We start from the raw sequence: 18,695 nt of genomic DNA, 5'->3' as shown, positions 1-18,695 counted from the left end.
ACCCAGTCAACTAAATAGACTACGGCGGTAGTAGTCAGTATGTAATTGGGTCCTCTGGTCGACATTTATATCCGCAGTCCGTTACAATTTACTGGATTAGATAAAGATTTAGAAAACGAAAGTGTGAAATTGATAATTATTTTAACAGTTGCACGTCTAGGGACTTTAAATATGATAATGGCCTGAGCCCACGCGTGCCGATATACATGTGCGATCATGGAGAGGAATGTGAATGGGGAAAATAATGAAAGTAGAGTAAATATTGATGATTGTACTAATGATTTTAATGAAATGGAATATTTAAAATTATGGTAAAATTGTAATTATAGTATGAAAAATTTCCAGGCCCTAGTCAGATAAAAAAATGCAAGTTTATATAGAGAAATTATCACTTCTTTTAATTTAATAAAATATAGTATAAGTCATGGATCTTAAAAAATGTAAAAAATCTAATAGTTCAAAAAATCCAATTTTTGTCTAATCATTTGATTTTTTTACAAATATAATAGAAGTACACTATATAAAATCATAAAAAAATCTATGTATTATTATCATATATCTAATAATCGATGTCTGTAATTAAAATTCTATCCAAAGTCAGAATTTGTAAGCCAATCAATAGTAATAAATCAAGTAAGTTTCCAGTTCTAGAAAGGTGGAAATTGTCAAGTAAAAGTTACGGGTTATTACTTTGATAATTTATATGTTTCGATTTTAACTTCGGTAATAAATTTAATAAATTGAAATTATTATCAAACTTCCTATTTGGAGCAGACTGATCCTCAGCATCTTTGATAAATAATAATGTAATCTCTTCATTGATAGATAAGTCAATATTGAAGATTCGAAAAATACATCCAATCATATATAGAAACTATCATTCAACCATTATATAACATTTAGTCTTTCTAATTAACGAGCTACCACTCACAAACAAACAACATTCATCGAATTAAAATAAAACATTTCTCTCGGCATAAATTATTCCATGAATATTTTTTTCTGTTGACTTCGCAGTCGCCAAGATTTTGGGATTATTAAAAAAACTTGATTGGTAAGATTCGACAGTTCGAATAATCGTCGATTTTGTTCGTCAAAAATAAATGATTGAAATAAAACCATAACATCCGAGCACTTTCACTATCGTTTAAAGACAGATTTATAATTTAGCGCCGTTTCTGGTCGATAATATCCAGTAATTCGCAGTGATAAATTGATAGCAAAAATAAAATAACTTTAAAATAGTTTAAATATAGATCTGGATAGTCGGAATATTTTAATAAATAGCTAAGTATAAGGTTTTATGATCATTGTAGAGGTAATGTTGGAAAATGTGTTCATTTAAAATATAATTATATATATTTAAAGTCGTAAGAAACACTCAGAAACACGTTTCGTAATACATTATTAAACGAGGCATATTCTGCAATAGATGCAGAAGCACATTGATTTTACATAAATCATTATTTTTAGTAATAATATAATTAGGAGATATTCATAAAAGCAGTGAATGGTGCAAAACTCCATTAGATTTAGAAATCTTTTATAATTTTTTATAATCATGAACTCTATGAACTTGGACAGGCACTATTAGAGCTCTAATTGCCTAATATATTAATAGTTTTAAAAATAATTTAATAGATGATATATTGGAGAAAATTCAAGGTAAAATTGTAACACATTAAGCTCCTCGATCAATATTTGGCGAGGATTAAATTAAAATATTTCAAAATTTAAAATAAAATTCTTAATATCTTTGCAGCACCAGATGAAACAGAATTATACATGTTCTACGCTTTTACAAATTGATGATTTCTTATCCTCATATCAGAGGTGTACACTAGCGCAAAAACTTGATGAACATTACCAAAATAACAAATAAACAGAAATGAACAAATATACATCTATCAAAGTATGGCAAATATGTATTAGCAGTTCCAGGTTTTGAATAAACAGTATGATTGTTCTTTTGCAGCAATGAATTGAAATTAATTTAATAACTGTTCTGCGCTTTGGAATAAATTGTCGGTGTCTATCTATAATTAAGCATAGAAGTCTTGTCAACTATACTGCAATCAATACGATAATCTATTATTCTTATTATCCTCTAAAACAAGTTCGTCCTTTCAAAACGAGATCTCGTTTCCTGCCGTGATAACAATGACCGCCTACTTCTGGGAGACAGACATCACGTCCAAGGAACAACGCGCCGATCTAAGCGTACAATCAAATAACTTTTGCGTCTGTATTATCTTTTGCATCGACAATTAATCCGCGATGTAAATTATAAAAGATGTCGCATAAATCTGTCGAGACCGCAGAACGATTAATAAAAATGTATTCATTCTATAATATCAACACAGGAGATCTTGTCTCCTCATCCGATTAACATTTGCATTGTTCGTAGCCTCCCTGGTTCTCCTTGATAATTCCACAAGACTAGGGAATAATAGGCTGAATGGAGTCATATGTGCAAGAGTTATGAAGTTTGAACACGTTATAATAATAATACAGAAATGACACTGTTAAAAGGTAATTATGCTCCAGCTCCAGGCAACAGCATTCTGGATTTTTTAGACCAAATATTGTGATTTCTCTGTACTATATACATATAGCGTAAAAAAAACAAATTGCAGAGTCATAATGGTGGATTCAAATATTTTTCATCATTTACTATGAATCATTAGCAACTAATCTCAACTAACGCAGATACAAAAAAATGCCAAACAATCTAATAACTCAGTAAGGTGGAAAAGTGTTATCTCAACCAAAAATTTGTTATGAATCTCGTGTACCTTTACTGAATGATTCAACATCATCTTATCCCACGGACCTCCCTCTGCCTAAGAAACATTGTCTATCTCTATATAGTTCCTTCTCTATAATTTTTCAGATGTCATGTATAATCTTCGTGTCTGTTAGAATTTCTTCGCCTGTGGTGTAAGAATATTCATCGATACAAACTTTCAGTGGCCGTAAATTCAGCAGATTTATCTCAACCATCATTGCCTACGGGAATCGACACACAATGAACGTTGTCAAGTTAACACCGGACTACTGATGTTCGATATTGTTAAAATAGAGAAAGAGCTGTTGGATAGATAGAGTATTATTCTGGTGAATAAATCTAGGATAAAGATATCACTTTGGAATTATTAAAAGACCTCAAGTTTCAATAAAAGTACAAAGATTCATCAGGAAGATTAGTACCAATTTACAATGCTCAATTCAAATCAACTTTTGCAACAGTTGCCATGCCAAAAAATGTAGATATCAATAAATAAATAAAAGCTTACTTGAATCAATTTTACAAATTCAATAGGTAAGTGGTTAATACTGCAGATTTCGGTAACAGTTTATTATAAGTGCATACTAAAATTTCACCAAAAAATATCCCACTCATCCTAAATCTACGTTAATTGTGGCTGATGGCTGTGAATAATTGGTAACTCCGATATTTATAGAAACGTTTAGTCGAGTGACCAGTGAAGAAAAGTAAAAGGCAGGAAGACATCTGAAACAACCTCACGGCACACAAACACTCCCAAAGGTAAAGAAACTACTTCTATACATTTATATTTCGTCCGAACTGATATGTACAAAGTACATCTAGTTTTTTAACGATAATAGTTCTGAGATCAAAGAGAATAGCTTGAACTTATTAGTCTAATTGTAGGACAAGAATGTGGAAATGAGTATACAGGTTTATAGTACATTTGTTGAAACGATAAGGCGCATGTGAATATCCTTGCTGCTGGTTATGGAAAAATGAGATCTAAAAATTTGTTTTCCTTTTTTTTTCTATTTGAACAGCAATAAGAACTACGTGTTTTATAGGCTGATATTCTGACGTAAATCTTAATTAGATATATTGTTCTCATGAGGGCAACCCAGTGGTCAACCTCTCTTAAAAACTCTTGTTTTTATGTTAGCTATATGTATTGGACATGTATATCTAATATTTTTGGTGTATACCTTTTTTATATGGAGCTATATCCACAAAAGGCAGTTTTCACTTAAGATCATATTTGAGATCTATAACCTCAATTGTTAATATACAGAGATCTATAGCCTCAAGGGTATTTGACATAATGTTGCCTGATTTTTGGAGATGGTGACCGAATCAGATCCACAAAATTAAAAATAATTTGATCCAACTTGAACTGTGCATTTTTTCACAACTATTTTGAAAAGAGTTGAAAAATAGTATTTCTAATAATAAAAGCTTATTTTTGATCAAAACCACTTCCTATGATTAATGACAAACTTTTTTTTAATTCATCGATTTTCAATTTGTATACTGTGGATATCCAATGAACGAATTAAGCATATAAATGAAAATGATGGCGATAATAAATAATTTAGGAAAACTGTTCTATCTGAAATTACCTTACAATTTATTAATGCACCGTTGAATTAAATATACTTTCTGAGCATATTCTACGTTTATAATTAACGTCTTGAAAATTATGTCAATCATATCTCATTAATAATTATAAAAGCTCGTTTCTTGAGCAATTTTACTTATAATTATAAAAGCTCAGATCAAAATTTATCAATAACTATAGAGGTGACAATAGGATTTCTAAATTTGTATGTTTAAAATTCCATAAAAAATAACATGTCAAAATTTAGTGATGAACAGAAAAAAATTTAGTTTAATAATGATATTTGTTTATGAAAACCTGTTCAAATTGCAATTAACTTACAGATAGATTTAGTAGTAAATACTCGACAAGAGTATTACGTAATATAACTAGCGTCTTAAAATTTATTTAAGAGATCCTATTAATAATTTAATTATAACTTTTATTTGATTTATAACAAAACGTTCAGAATCAATCATAAATCCAGACTGTTAGAATTTCCTATATATAGTTTTCCACGGAAGTCGTTCAGAAGTCAGTTGATTAGAATGTCCAGAACAGCCCAGAGGTGAATACCTAGTTTCAAAGGCATTAAGTATAAGATATATATAGTAAAAAAGGTTCATAAAAAAGCTGACTGTAATGTTCATTGAGATAGTAAATAAAGGTGCAAAGTAGTTTTTGCTTAAAAGTTAATCTAAATATGAGAACTTCAAAAACTGTTCCAAATGTAATAATTCATATATTTATTAATATGATTTATTAGCGAAATCAAATTTTCAGCAGATTGCCATCTACATTTTAGAATAAAAACTGATATCACTACTGCTTGATGTAGGGTCGAGATAAGTATTCAACCTGGAACTTTTGGTTTCAAAGCTAAAATCATTGCCTTAAAGCCTTAAAAAAGTAGATCTTTAAAATAACGTAAAAACTGATTACGTTGGCATTTTAGAAAAAGTACCATGTGTATATTATTATACAGAAATTCACATAGTAAACAAATACTGACTAATTTACAAATAATCACCAAAATCATTAATGGTATTTCTCAAAATTGAACTGAACATTGCATAATTTTTTCCCAAAATTATGAACGGTTACAAAAATTGAATATTCAGAACGTATGCAGTTTGCATCATGTTTGAATGACAATTTTCAAATAACCGCCAAAATCTTAACCCTTTCCACTCGGATGCCGCCGCTCCGGCGACAAAATACATACAAATTTTGCAATGCGCGAGTGGAAAGGGTTACTATCATTTCTGTAAATTGATATTGAACATAGTCTTTTGTATTGCAAAATGTCTAATTTACAAATTACCACGGCAATTATTATTAATATTTCTCAGAATTGAAGCTGAAAATAAACGAGGAAAAAGTTTTTCTCCAAAAAAAGGTTACAAAAGTGAAAGATTCAGAACCTCTGCATCCAGATAAAGACTCGATGAACTAAAGAAAGAGCGAAAGTGATAAGAACAGAATATATTTCTGATGCATTCAATCGTAACTTTTCCTTTCCACTAAGAAACTCATTGGAACACGGTGGAGAGATACTATATACCAGCGGTCAGACGTCCGCATACATTTCATATGGATACTTGACGCTTATAGTAAGTGCGGCTTCAACAAAAAAAAAATTGTTTTACTATGAAGATTTATTACTTGAGAGCTACTTCGAGATTTCCTGTATACGCGTTTAGAATACTGCGTAAATGATATTATTTATTTAAGTAAAAACCTTGCTTGCAAACTTATAAATCAGAAGAAATAAAAAGGATTAGTAAGTTAAAACAAGGTAATATTAAAAACCTTGTTTGTACATATATAAATCAGTATCTGGAAATGAAATAGGCTTAATAAGAATATTGATTGGAAAATTAATTTATTATTGCTATATTAATTAATAATTATTACTGAATTTAATTAAGATACGCTGAGAATGAGTTCTGATTGCATATCAAGCCTATGTAATTTATATCTGCATCTTAATAAATTAGGTCAATTTATTTTATATACATTCAACGCAAAAAAATATTTCACTTCGTCATTCGAAATAAATGTGTTATATTAAATATAAAAAGCCTAAATTCACTGAAAGCTTTATCAGTGGTAAAAGCTTTCCGCTTGATAGTGTATATTGTCAGCTTGATATCAAGCAGAAATAACTTAAGTTTGTATATGAAATAGAGATGGAAACATATTTCTAGTTAAACGATTCTCTAATAATTCAAAACAAATACTATATTATAGTAACATTTTAAATTTTTATGGAATGGCCCTTATGACTTTAAATATCATTTCCCTGAAAGGCAGCAAACAAATTTGATACAACATAAATTATATGCAGGAAACAAATAAGTCACGATTGTTTATACGTCAAAGCGTTGTTTCAAAGTAACCGAAATTACCTCTCTGGAAAACCTTTCTCAGTGATTTATTCTCTACAATTTCTTCCTGTTTAGTTCATAAACGATTTGAACTTATAAATAATAGCTAACATTTTCTGGTTGACAATAATGGTTAATGACTAATTGATAAATGACCAGCAATTTTGATGGTGACAGCATTACATACTATTGAAAGAATTAATTTTCATTAAAGCTACTATACACACAAATTTCGTATTATAAAATAATCAACTGCAAAATTCATACTTCATACTTCAATTAGATTTTTGTTTTTTGAGTAAATTATATAAGTAATACAAAGGAAACTTGTCTATTCCCAGAACGCAGCGTAGCACCTTGCTCATTATTTATTACAAGCAATAAATAATTCCCAAAGAATTAGTTTTAGGTGATTTTTATATTCTATCAACACAATTCTATTACCCACTCGGTGTTATATACAGCAGTGACAAAAAATCATAAATATGCATCGCAAATAAATGGTTACATTAAGTACGTCGTAAAATAAAGAGTACGGCGCATGTTGATGAATAGATCTAGTATTGACAATAACCACAAAGAACAAAAGCCAAAGAATATAATACTCGGCTACAGAATGGAAATCACATGATGTCATTTTATGTGCAAAAGTAACATAATATCAAACGTGCTGGGAAATGTCCCAGTCAGGAAGCATCGAGTAACACTTGTCACTTGCACGAGATCAGGGAAATCAATCGGTTAATTAAAAGTCCAGCACCAGGTACGAAATTGGAAATTTAATAGATATATTACTAATTTTAGGTACTAAAATTCTTATTGTATATTGTTCTTCATGATTAATGTATTCTACTTAAGATAACTCATTAAAATTGGAACGAGGCAATATACAATAAAAAAATTCGCCACAAGGCGATATCAATGCCTGAAACATAAGTAGTGTGGATGGTAATCAAGAAGGTGTAAGATCGTAATCATATGATTTATTATTAAATAGATTGCTGATTTTTTATATTCATGATACATACAGTGATTAATTAATATAAAATAATTGGCTAATTAAGTTTGGATAAACAGCTCTTAATTTTTGAAAATTCCAAAAGAATATCACTGGATAGTCATGAAATTATTCAACATTGCCAGTGGTTAAATAAATAGTGTTTTTTAGAAATTTGATTTTCTTAGGATAGTCTTTAATGATATTTCAAGAAATTCTTTAATGAATATGTTTTTAGAAATACTTAAAATTTTGATATCCTCTTGCAGAAGTTAATAACCGGGCATAGTTCTCGATCTTACAAAATTCATTTTAAGATCCCAATTCCGTGGAGAAATCTTTTAAAGGTCTTTTGTAATTCTTTCGCTAGAACCTATCTCGTAATAAAATCCTTCCACGAACTTACAAGAGAATCACATGTTAAAGATGTGATCTTAACAAACACAAAAAGCTTAATTTTTTGCGTGTTAGATGTCTGCGTTTCTAAAACTATATTAAAAACATTAATAATTCAGAAATAAGGTTGTACGGACGTATTTGAAGGTGACAATCTTCATGGCATTGAGCTTTACACTGGATAGTTGCTACCCCTGGTAGAGGGAGTAGCGGGTTGTTTTAATTGGACTAATAGTTCACTTCTAAAAAAAACTCCGCGAAACAACATGTATAATAAATAACCAATAAATATATCTTCTTTCATTATAAATTAGTGACAAATCAGTGTTTGTAATAAGAACTGCAACAAATACATGCAAATATGAAATAAATCAGTGTTTAATACAGTCCACAGCTGCAAGGGTTAAATCATAGCCCAACAACCTGAATGTTCGAAGGAGAGTTTTAATAAATCCATAACTACGTAACATAAATATAAAGGTACATGGAAATTGAAAGTGTTAAATTCAGGTTTGAATAGAATTGATACTTTGATTTGATACATAGACAAAGAATTGAAATAAATAGTTTTTTTTTTTAAACCAGAAACCTATAGCTGGAAAAATCAAAGCCCTCACCAAAGAGCCATGAATGAGCTCGAATCATAAAATATAATTTATATTTGTTTATCTGAATAATATAGATGCAATTTGCAATAATAGTCTACACTTCTACAGTGACCAGATACGATCAGTTTTTCAGTCTTTAGCAACATTCTATTTAAATGTACTGCTAAAACAATCGTCATTTGAACTTCCTTAACCAAACTGAATATTTACAGGGAGAATCCCCTACCAACTCATTAAATATTTAAAACAAACAATTATGAGACTTCAATTTTTATTGTGATCACAAGTCTCTCGATAAAATGCTAATGGATTCGTTCAAAGCAAATGATTTAGCCCAGACAAAGCAATAGTATTCGGCAATAAAATTGTGCACAGAATGAATATATGCTATGCAATTCCTCCTGTACATTAATATTGAACAGGTCACAAGCAATAGAACAAAGGTTATACTGTAGCATTCGTCTTAAATACGATGCGGCCATAAATCATGGTAAAACGCTGCCTACACAGTTGCCTACTTGCATTAGGCAAGACAGCTGTTCGCGATTCAAGGTCAGAATCGGAAACAAGAAATTAACCCATTTGCTCTTCTCTCTGTCTCTAGGCAAGATGCAAGAATCGCTCAATTAATACAAGATGTGTGCGTTCATCGTATTTGCAATAACTGCGTCATCCTAACAAGCAATCAATCCATCAAGTGCATAACAGTGCACATGACAATTTTCACATATGCACATCTTTTAATTTGTTGCAGAGGATAGAAGATCCAAAATACATCCACCTAATGGAAGAAAATTGATGATGACGAAAAATTATTGATTTACTAATTGTCAAAGACTCAAATCCATAGTTTTTGTGATCATCGACTTATAGTCATGTCCTAATTGTCCATGGACAAACTCAGTCAGGACAGTAGATTCAAAATAAAATCACCAAATGAAAAAAAAATGATGGTGATTGGAAATTGTATACCATCATACCCGGACGTCCAATTATTGGATTGGCATTCGATTTAGACATTCTAACCACTACCAAAAATTGATGTCCACTTGGACTAGATGCAGAACTGCAGATAATAAAATAAAAGAAATAGTGAGTTATCAAGAAAAAACAGGCCAGAAACTCTACAAACTCAATCAATTGTTGTAATCCATTATAGTTAAGGATAGAAGACTGCTGATACAATGACCAATTAAAGGTAAATAATGATGATGAAAAATTAAGATCAATTTAGGGATCGCAGACTCAAAAAACGACCATCAAATCGAAGAGAAACTGTTACAAACTGAAAAAATAAAATTGAAATGTATATAGAAACTTAAACCTTTTCGAGTTCATGGATTATTTTAATATAAGTATCTTTTGGAATTGCAGTTTAAAAGAAAGGCATTTTGACAGAAATACAGATAGATAAACAGACTAACATCAGAGAATTTCAGAAAACCAAAAAATATCCAAAAAAACGGATAGTAAATAAATAATAATTTCGTGATAGGCTTTATAAAAAAATATAAAATAACTATAATTTTAATAAATTTTAATATTATATATAAATTAATTAATATTCTAGTATTGTTTGATTGATTGATTCTTGGAGAACTTTTCTCATACATGAAAATTATAAAATATGACATATTTATCTAACATCAGAACATAATCCAACAGTATTATTTTCAATATTCTTGAAAATTTTTATGATCCCCAGAAACATTATATTTTATAAATTGTGTTAAATATTTCAAAACTAAATTATGTTGCACAATTACTACAATTATGCATATGAAACATGATGACAAATATTTTTTATTTTGTTTTATTTTAATTACCTTATACGATTGATGATCTATGCAAATGAATTATCACGAAGTAGTCGTTAAAAATCACGTTGTACATGCCATTAATTTACATAGTGTCAACAAAAAAATATAAAACATTGCTAACCCGCCCTCACAATCCGTAAAAACAGCTATAAATAAAGAAACTCCACTTTAACAAAAGAATATCTAATTTCATTATTATGTTAATACTAATTCACACTCGCCCTACCAAATTACTACTTATTTTGTATTGTCGAAAATATGATCATTTGATTTACATATTCAATCATTAAGCGCCGCAATAAAATGTAGCCGAAAGAAAGACCAGTGAATTTTTACGAATTAATTCGATCAGATTACGAATCGGTCGTAAAAGCCTTTGTTCAATTTCACTTTTCAAATTATATATTTTATGTTCTGCTTTATGTATAAACGGGCACATACGGACCTATAAAAATTCATATTAGCCAAAATGTGTGTACGTGAGGAGGTTGAACACAGAACGTGTTCTGAGAAAAAGAAATTTGTGAACTATGATAAATCATATGTGGAATTGATTTACAACCAAAGGTAGTAATACTTGTTATACTTTAGATTGCAGAATTTTTTTAAACCTTGATAAGAAAGCAACTAAACTCCAATACCTTTCAATCTGTTTATAAGCATGTGTACATGAGTATACCCTTTAACATTCGTATTGTTTCCAATAAAGGAAGAATAGAACATAATACATTAAAATCGAATTTATAGTTCGCTTTCCAACGATAAAATACTATTGATTAACTTCTTTATAAAAAGTATAGGATTACTACTTCTAATTTTTTTCGCAAACAATGCAACTTTAATGAAGCGAAAGCAACTGAATTTTTAATTTAAAGGCTGGTAATGAAATAGTTCATTCGATTCAATCAATTTATAGCGCAAAATCGAATATGCATTGAAAATCGACACGCAAGAAGAAAGGTATTAGAAAATATTTCCAGGTAATTATTATCAATCCTATTTATTGCTGGACGACATTTGAGATGAAGCTCATCGATATAAGAGACTGAGTAAATAATTGGTGAAAAACATTATCTAAAAGTAGGGATTTGAAATAAAAGCGAGTCTGACTTTAGACCAATATAATTGTACGCTGCTTCTGTATGGAATGCAAAATTACAGACTATACAGAACAAGGCATTAAGACTAGCACTAAACGAGTCGAGAGACCCACTGAATCAACGAAATACATAAACGAATAGACTCACTGAGAATTTTTACTCAGCCCTAAGGATCACGACAATATTAACATCCAGGTACTTAGCCAATTTACAAGAGAAATAGTGAAAAATCAGATATAGTTGGTAAGCATGCTAAGCTTTGGATTCGCAATCGTAAATAACATGTCCAGGAATATCGAAAAAATGACAATTGTTCCAAGTATTCAAGATTATTGTGTCTTTTTGTTGAACTATGAATTTTAAATTAAAAGAATTTAAAAAAATTTAAATTAACCGTAAGAAGCCATCTATTTTTAAAAAAAATAGCACTGAAGTTTTTTGGCGAGTTCGATAAAAAGTGGCTCATTTAATCAAAATGATAAAATAGTAAAATTTACAAAAGAAATAGTCAGTTATGGTAAACATGCCCAGCTGTGGATTAACAATCGTAAATAACATTTCTAGAAATACCGTAAAAATAATGACACAATTGCGTCAAGTTTTCAAGACTTTTTGTTAAAATATGACTTTAAAATTTATAGAAATGGTTAACCACGAGAAGCCGCTTTTTTTGAAAAAATGCACTGAAGTGTACTGGCGAGTATAATAGTTAAGTTTTATTAAATCCTAAAAAAATCATGACTTTTCTAATGCATTTTACTCACAACCAGTTTAAAAATTTGTAGTACTCCAAGGTTCGATACATTTTTTTCTAATTTTTGTCATGCTAGTTATGATCAATACTATGCCCCAGTGTAGTCTTGATGTTGAGTTCTGGGACACCCTGTCTATATGTATGTGCATGTATTAATATGTATATTATAAGTTCATTAATTTATTCAAATTACTCCCAGCTGGGCATCTCACGAGTACAAAAATTAAATTCCTTAATAGATTACAAATCAATCTTCCATCCTATAAAATTCCAAGTCTTTTAATAATTGGCAAGTCAATAATAATTATCAATCATGCATTAATAAAGTACTCATCGCGATTAAATAAGCGTCCGGACGGGCGCATGTATGAGTGTAAGCCAAGCCAGGCCGAGTGTTGAGTTCGAGGCAACTTTCTCCGGAGCTCGCGGCACACAGCGAGCGCGGGCAAACACAACATCTTCCGGGTTTGCGGTCGTGTGAATTTTGCGCTGCGCGAAGCCGATCGAAAATTGCCGAAAGAGATGGACGAAAGAACAGGAAAAGATAGTTTTGGATATGTGCTTTGGATTTGAATGGAATAAAATATTTTTTGATAATAAAGTAATAAAATAAATCATTATATATATCTAAGAACAAAAATAGACCCTAATTTCCCACTGGGGGTATTTCTATAAGCCCTGTACCCTTCAGCAAGTAACCTCATTGAACCCAAGGTTCAGATTGGTTATAAGAATAAATAAATAAAAAAAAGAAGAGACCCTAAAATTAATTTATGAATACAAATTAAATATGCATTTTTAAACTTAACACATTCCCGGACATCAAAAGAATCAGCAAGGTATAAAAACTGACAGTCATTTTATATTTAAATTGGTTGTGATATCCAAAATTTGATTAAACTGTTTATAATGATAGTTAGATTATCATATGTTAATCGATTTGTACCATGAATGCAATAGCATCCACGTCAAGTATTACGCTTATATTTTACGTATGTGCTTGCCCAAACTAGTTAGTGACTAAGGGAAAAGATAAGATAATATGAAAATACCTAAAAAATCATCACAATAAAGTTAGTCATTATAATAATAATCACAAAAACGTAAGGTTATATAAAATTCATAATAATTGATTTCAAACTTTGAATGCTATAGCATTCATGTCATTCTGCATCACAAAGAACGTGTTAATTGAAGTTTGAGGTATGTTACATTTATCAACAATGATATAAATATTAAAACCATGTTTTCCGATTAATGGGCTCGCCCGTGGGTAAGCGGTTAAGAGCGACGGGACTTGATTCAGAGGTCCCAGGTTCGATTACCATCTAAAAAAATACGAAGTAAGAAGAAGTTTCAGCCCAACAGCTCATAGGACGTAAGGTTCTGATTGCTGTTAATTCATAAAAAGAATGTTTTCCTATTTATTTACTAATTTTTTTACCAGCAGGTAAAACGCCCGGTTTGAGAAATCAAAAAAACTTTCAAACAAAACACAATGTTGGTAACCAAATTTATTTAAAAATCCAAGGTCAAGTATTTTGATTTCGGCACCGTTTCTCGTGATAAAATACATATTCAAAGGTATGAGTTTCGAATAATCACTTATTTCAAAGCAAAAAGTTACTGATGTTACCGTTATATCATTATCAAAATAATAGAATCACATAAATGAAGGCGGTTTTTGCAAAATAGAGAATTCAGTTTAGATAACAAGGTTTTTTTTATTTACATTTAAGAATTGCAATCTGTAGTTCTTATACAACATTCAGTAATTTTGTTGGTTTATTAGATAAAAGAAAAAAAAAGATCGAAAGGTCACCCCAAAAATCTTAAAGAAGATACCTGGCCAATTTATATTTAATTTAACTTTTTTTCGATTGATGAGATTTTTATTTCATTGAAAATGTTAATGCATATTTAAAATCTGAAATATATAGATGTCTAATCTATCTATCGATAAAATGTAAAAGACAACATATACATTTGATAGTAGAAGACATCATATACATTTAAACAAAATATTTTAAATAAAGGAGGTGCAAGATAGTGGCAATTAAATAAAGTAAATATTATGCTGATGTGTTAAAAACAAGCATAAATTGTTAATCATGGAAAAATCACCATATAGAAACATTTGTAATCTGAGAACAATATACGTTCAATAATTGGGGAGCCAATATGAACATATCAAAGTAAATTTTGTATAAAACATATGCTTGTGTAGACAAACAAAAATATTTCAATCAAATAAAATAGAAATTAAATTATTTTTTTACTAGTTTGAAAACAAATTATTACACTATTACCTTTTCCTAAATTTTACTCGATTTCTAACCAGAAGAATGTATGAGTTCAACCAAACAAATAAAATTGGCTTTTTCTTATAAACGATGCAATTATTATTAGAACTACTATCCCCTTAATGAATGCAATAAATTGAATTTTACAATATTCTTGCAAATTGTATTCAGACTTATATAGTTATTCGCCAATGATTAATCGCAATCTTTATATGGTAATATGTTATTTTATCCCACAGAAATAATCGCAAACTCTTCCGGCATTCGCACACCGCAGTGCAAATACAGTTCTCACTTTCATCGCGAATCTAAAGCAACCACCGCAAAGAAAGGCGATTTATATCTGACTGACTCAGATTCAACAAGTTTATAATTTTAACGTGAAAATCAGTTATAGTGACTCAGCTAGATTCAAACTTAGTTAAGAAATGGATTGTTAAAACAATAATGATAATGCCAACATTTCCGGGTTTGTGAAGTATTAAAAAAATCATTAACAGTAATGCGAAAAATATACCACATTTTTTTTAGATAATTGTAACAACTCTGGACATTCTTTCTTTTATCAACAATATTATAAAATCAGTCTGGAGGGAGATTTTTTGCCTTTAAAAAGAATATATGGTGCAATATATTCTTATGTACAATCCAATAAAATAAAATTGTAAAGTTGATTGATTAACTGTATATATGACTAACGTACTTGTATACAAAGTCAAAAAATAAACAATACAAAAACTCTGAACATTTTTATAAAAATTTACAAACTTCAGATAAAGCATCAAAATTACAAAAGGCTAGTGTATATTTTATAGAATTATAAAATTAGGGCCTAAGAACCGAAGTATGAATTTTTGTCGATACTCAAAATGTTTGTTTTTGTCAATCAAAATTATATTAAAGTAAAATGATTATTTGAAAATAGTTATACTGAATAAATATCTGCAGGCTTCAAAATATATATGTATTATATTTAAGAAAAATTGATATTAAAAAAAAATTAGTAATAGTAATTTCAAAAAATATATCAAAAAGATAATTCTAACAATTCTGAACATTTTTATGAAAATTTACAATATTCAACTGATAATTATATTTTATAGAAATCTAAAATTGAAGTCCTAATTACTATAAGATCCGAATTTAAATGTTTAAATAAATGATCAATTAAAGTGATTGTGTCAAATTATTATTTTAAAATAGATATTTCAAATAAATATTTGCAGAAACAGAAATAATCAACAGTCTTATATAGATAGTTAACATTCTAACAATTTTTTTCAATCAAAACTTTATTGGTTTTAATGTAATGATATTAAAACATTTAAACATTAAATAAAATTGGCAATTGCATTATATTAATATTCAAATCCACGTACGTATTCCCCTCTTGTATATTTATTATAGTTTTCCAAATATTTATCTAATCAGTTATGTTTTTAAGATATTATCAGAATATTGAAAATCCAAAATGTAGAAATTTGCAATTTTTTTTAAATAGCAATCGAGATACAATGAAGTCTTATAAGTTATTTTTACATGAAAGAAAAAAAAAAATAGAATAGAAAAAAAGTTGAGTTTACCCCAAAAATTTTCATTATTTGAACTCCAATAGATGACACAATTATTACTCATTCATTTTATGTACGCTTCAAAACAATTTGAAAATTAATCATTTGCTAATTGGGAATAAATTACCATATCATGGCAAAGAAAAACGCACGCACAGTTCTTTTGCATGGTATGATAATTCACAGATTCTTAAAGTAAAATAAAATTTTCCATACAGGACTTCCTTAAATATATAAGTGTATGATAAATATTTATAAGAAGTATTGATACAGTGTGTAATAATAAATTTAAATCAATTTTTCAATCAATTCAAGTTGTATGTTTGAAGTAATAAATATAAAATTTTAGTTGGCTTTAAAAAAGATTTAGAATCTTTCGTCTACCGAGCACATAGATGGTTTCCTACTCGTGCATCATCATGTCAATTAACAACCATACACAGAAACCTTGTTCTATTTGGAAATTACATATCAAATAAGTTGTACTTGGGTATCAAATTGCCGTATCAAGCGAATCAACGTTCTGCGTCTTTGATAAATCATATGGTTTGTAATTATCCTTTGGGCTAAAACTAACGCGATGAGAGTTGAATTGTTCATACAATAAATATACGAATAGAAAATTTGAATGTGTTTGTTGGGTATGACTTTTTAGACGTGTAATGTTAAAATTTACCAACGCGAAACACGCAAATATCCATCGCTGAACAAGGAAGCGATTGTTTACAACAGAAAAATTGCGGAAAGATATAATGACTGTTCAAATGGAGTGGGTTTTATTAAACTATTGAAACCAATATTGTAATGATATTTTTGAATGAATAGCTGTCTCGTGCAATATAAAATATAACTGAAATAATTGTTTTGAGACACAATATTTATCTCCATGGTAGAACGAATATACAAGCTACAACTTGATAACTATACAATACCCTTAAGCAGGTCACAAGATATCTTATTCCGTATGCAATAAAATCTCTCAATTAAAATTACCACGTGTAAGAAATTTTTATATACTGCATAAAACAGTTATCAGACAAAGTACTTCCGGGTATATGATTTACGAAGATTCAACAAGTATCTTATAATTTAAATCTAATTGGATTTTTTATTCATCACTATCTGAAATCCTACCGTTTACGATTCCTATCGTATTATTGTTGTTGACAAATGTGTGGTGGTGTTGCCTCAGAAATTGCTGGTACTGACTCCATCTAGGATCTGATTCGTTAAAATGTACAGGGGGCAGACTTTGATGTTGATTGTTGTTAACAGCAGTTAGCTGCTGCATTTGTTGTTGCATATGTTGCTGTTGCTGCTGCAGCATGTGCACATGCGGCAGTTGCATTGTGGCTGCTGGCGGCAGTGGCGCCGGCGGTGCCAACTGCTGATAATCCATTTTCAAGTTGAATCAAACTATCACCGATATCAATCGATAAAAAATATAAACTTTTGTATGAAAATGATCGACCCGTCGTCACTCGGACAGGTCCTTAGTCCTGAAAACGTCACCACACTGATGGCATCACAAAGCGCGAAGGCGCATTTTCAGTAAAAAATCCAAAAACAGTCAATAGTAAAAAAAAATCAAAACCAAAATTTTCACAAAATTTCACGTGGGTTAACCAAAACCGCGATGCGTATAGCGTACGCATCAACGTGCGACTGAACGCGCGCGATCAGATAATATCCAGAATACAACACGTCCGTAGCCGCTTCGAAAAATGAAAGTGAACACACTGCCGAACGAAAGTAAACTTCTTCGGCCGAAGGAAAAAAGTACCACACGGTGAGCACACACACACAAATCGCACGGCGATGTCAAATCCGCACCTCGGCCGAGACAATACCAAAAATTAATGTACCCGTCGGTATCAAATATCAATGCGAATTTCGTTCCTCGACTTTTCTCATCTGTGAGCTGAGCTCGTAGCTGCTATGACTTAGGAAACGTTTTGACAACTGACCGCACACGAGGCGAATCGTTTGCCGCTTGCCGTCGATAGACCAGTTGCTAGTTGTTTTCACGATGGACTAACTGGGCACGAGTAGTGGTTACAATATACAATATACATGGACATAGAATACACATTTGATCGATGTGTTGCCATTGCCGTGCGATCGTCAACTAACAACTCGTGGACGGAATGTTTACAATGTTACTATGTCAGAACAATGAATATGTTTGAGCCGGCTTTTTTGCAATTCAAGGCTCGGCTCTAGCAACACCTCAACGCGTTCGTAATATCATTAAATATAGATAAATTCGCTTTGCGGTTCTATTATCTTCCAATATCAATACACATTAAATTACATTCCATCTAACACTGCTTTTGTCAAAGTTAATCGGGACCAATTTTCGCATAAAATAGAAATGTTATGGTAATGC

At 30.2% G+C, this 18,695-nt stretch overlaps 1 protein-coding gene across 2 annotated transcripts in view; it reads right to left on the bottom strand.

Moving 5' to 3' along the window:
- LOC113365708 (thyrotroph embryonic factor) overlaps window positions 1-17,844 on the bottom strand; it is a 70,839-nt gene extending 52,995 nt beyond the window's left edge. Inside the window, exon 1 of one of the 2 annotated variants that reach the window (XM_026607229.1) lies at window positions 17,441-17,844. In XM_026607229.1, the coding sequence (XP_026463014.1) occupies window positions 17,441-17,705 (265 nt within the window). In that variant the 5' untranslated portion in view covers window positions 17,706-17,844. The remainder of the gene's footprint in view (window positions 1-17,440) is intronic. The other variant, XM_026607230.1, reaches the window with a different exon arrangement.
- Window positions 17,845-18,695: the final 851 nt, after the last annotated feature.

The sequence above is a fragment of the Ctenocephalides felis genome, unplaced genomic scaffold (genome assembly GCF_003426905.1).
Source record: "Ctenocephalides felis isolate EL2017-DRISC unplaced genomic scaffold, ASM342690v1 CF-g0.4_SCAFFOLD_01170, whole genome shotgun sequence".
Taxonomy (NCBI): Eukaryota; Metazoa; Arthropoda; class Insecta; order Siphonaptera; family Pulicidae; genus Ctenocephalides; species Ctenocephalides felis.
The sequence above is the reverse complement of the archived record's forward strand: the minus strand, read 5'-3'. Positions and strand labels throughout refer to the sequence as shown.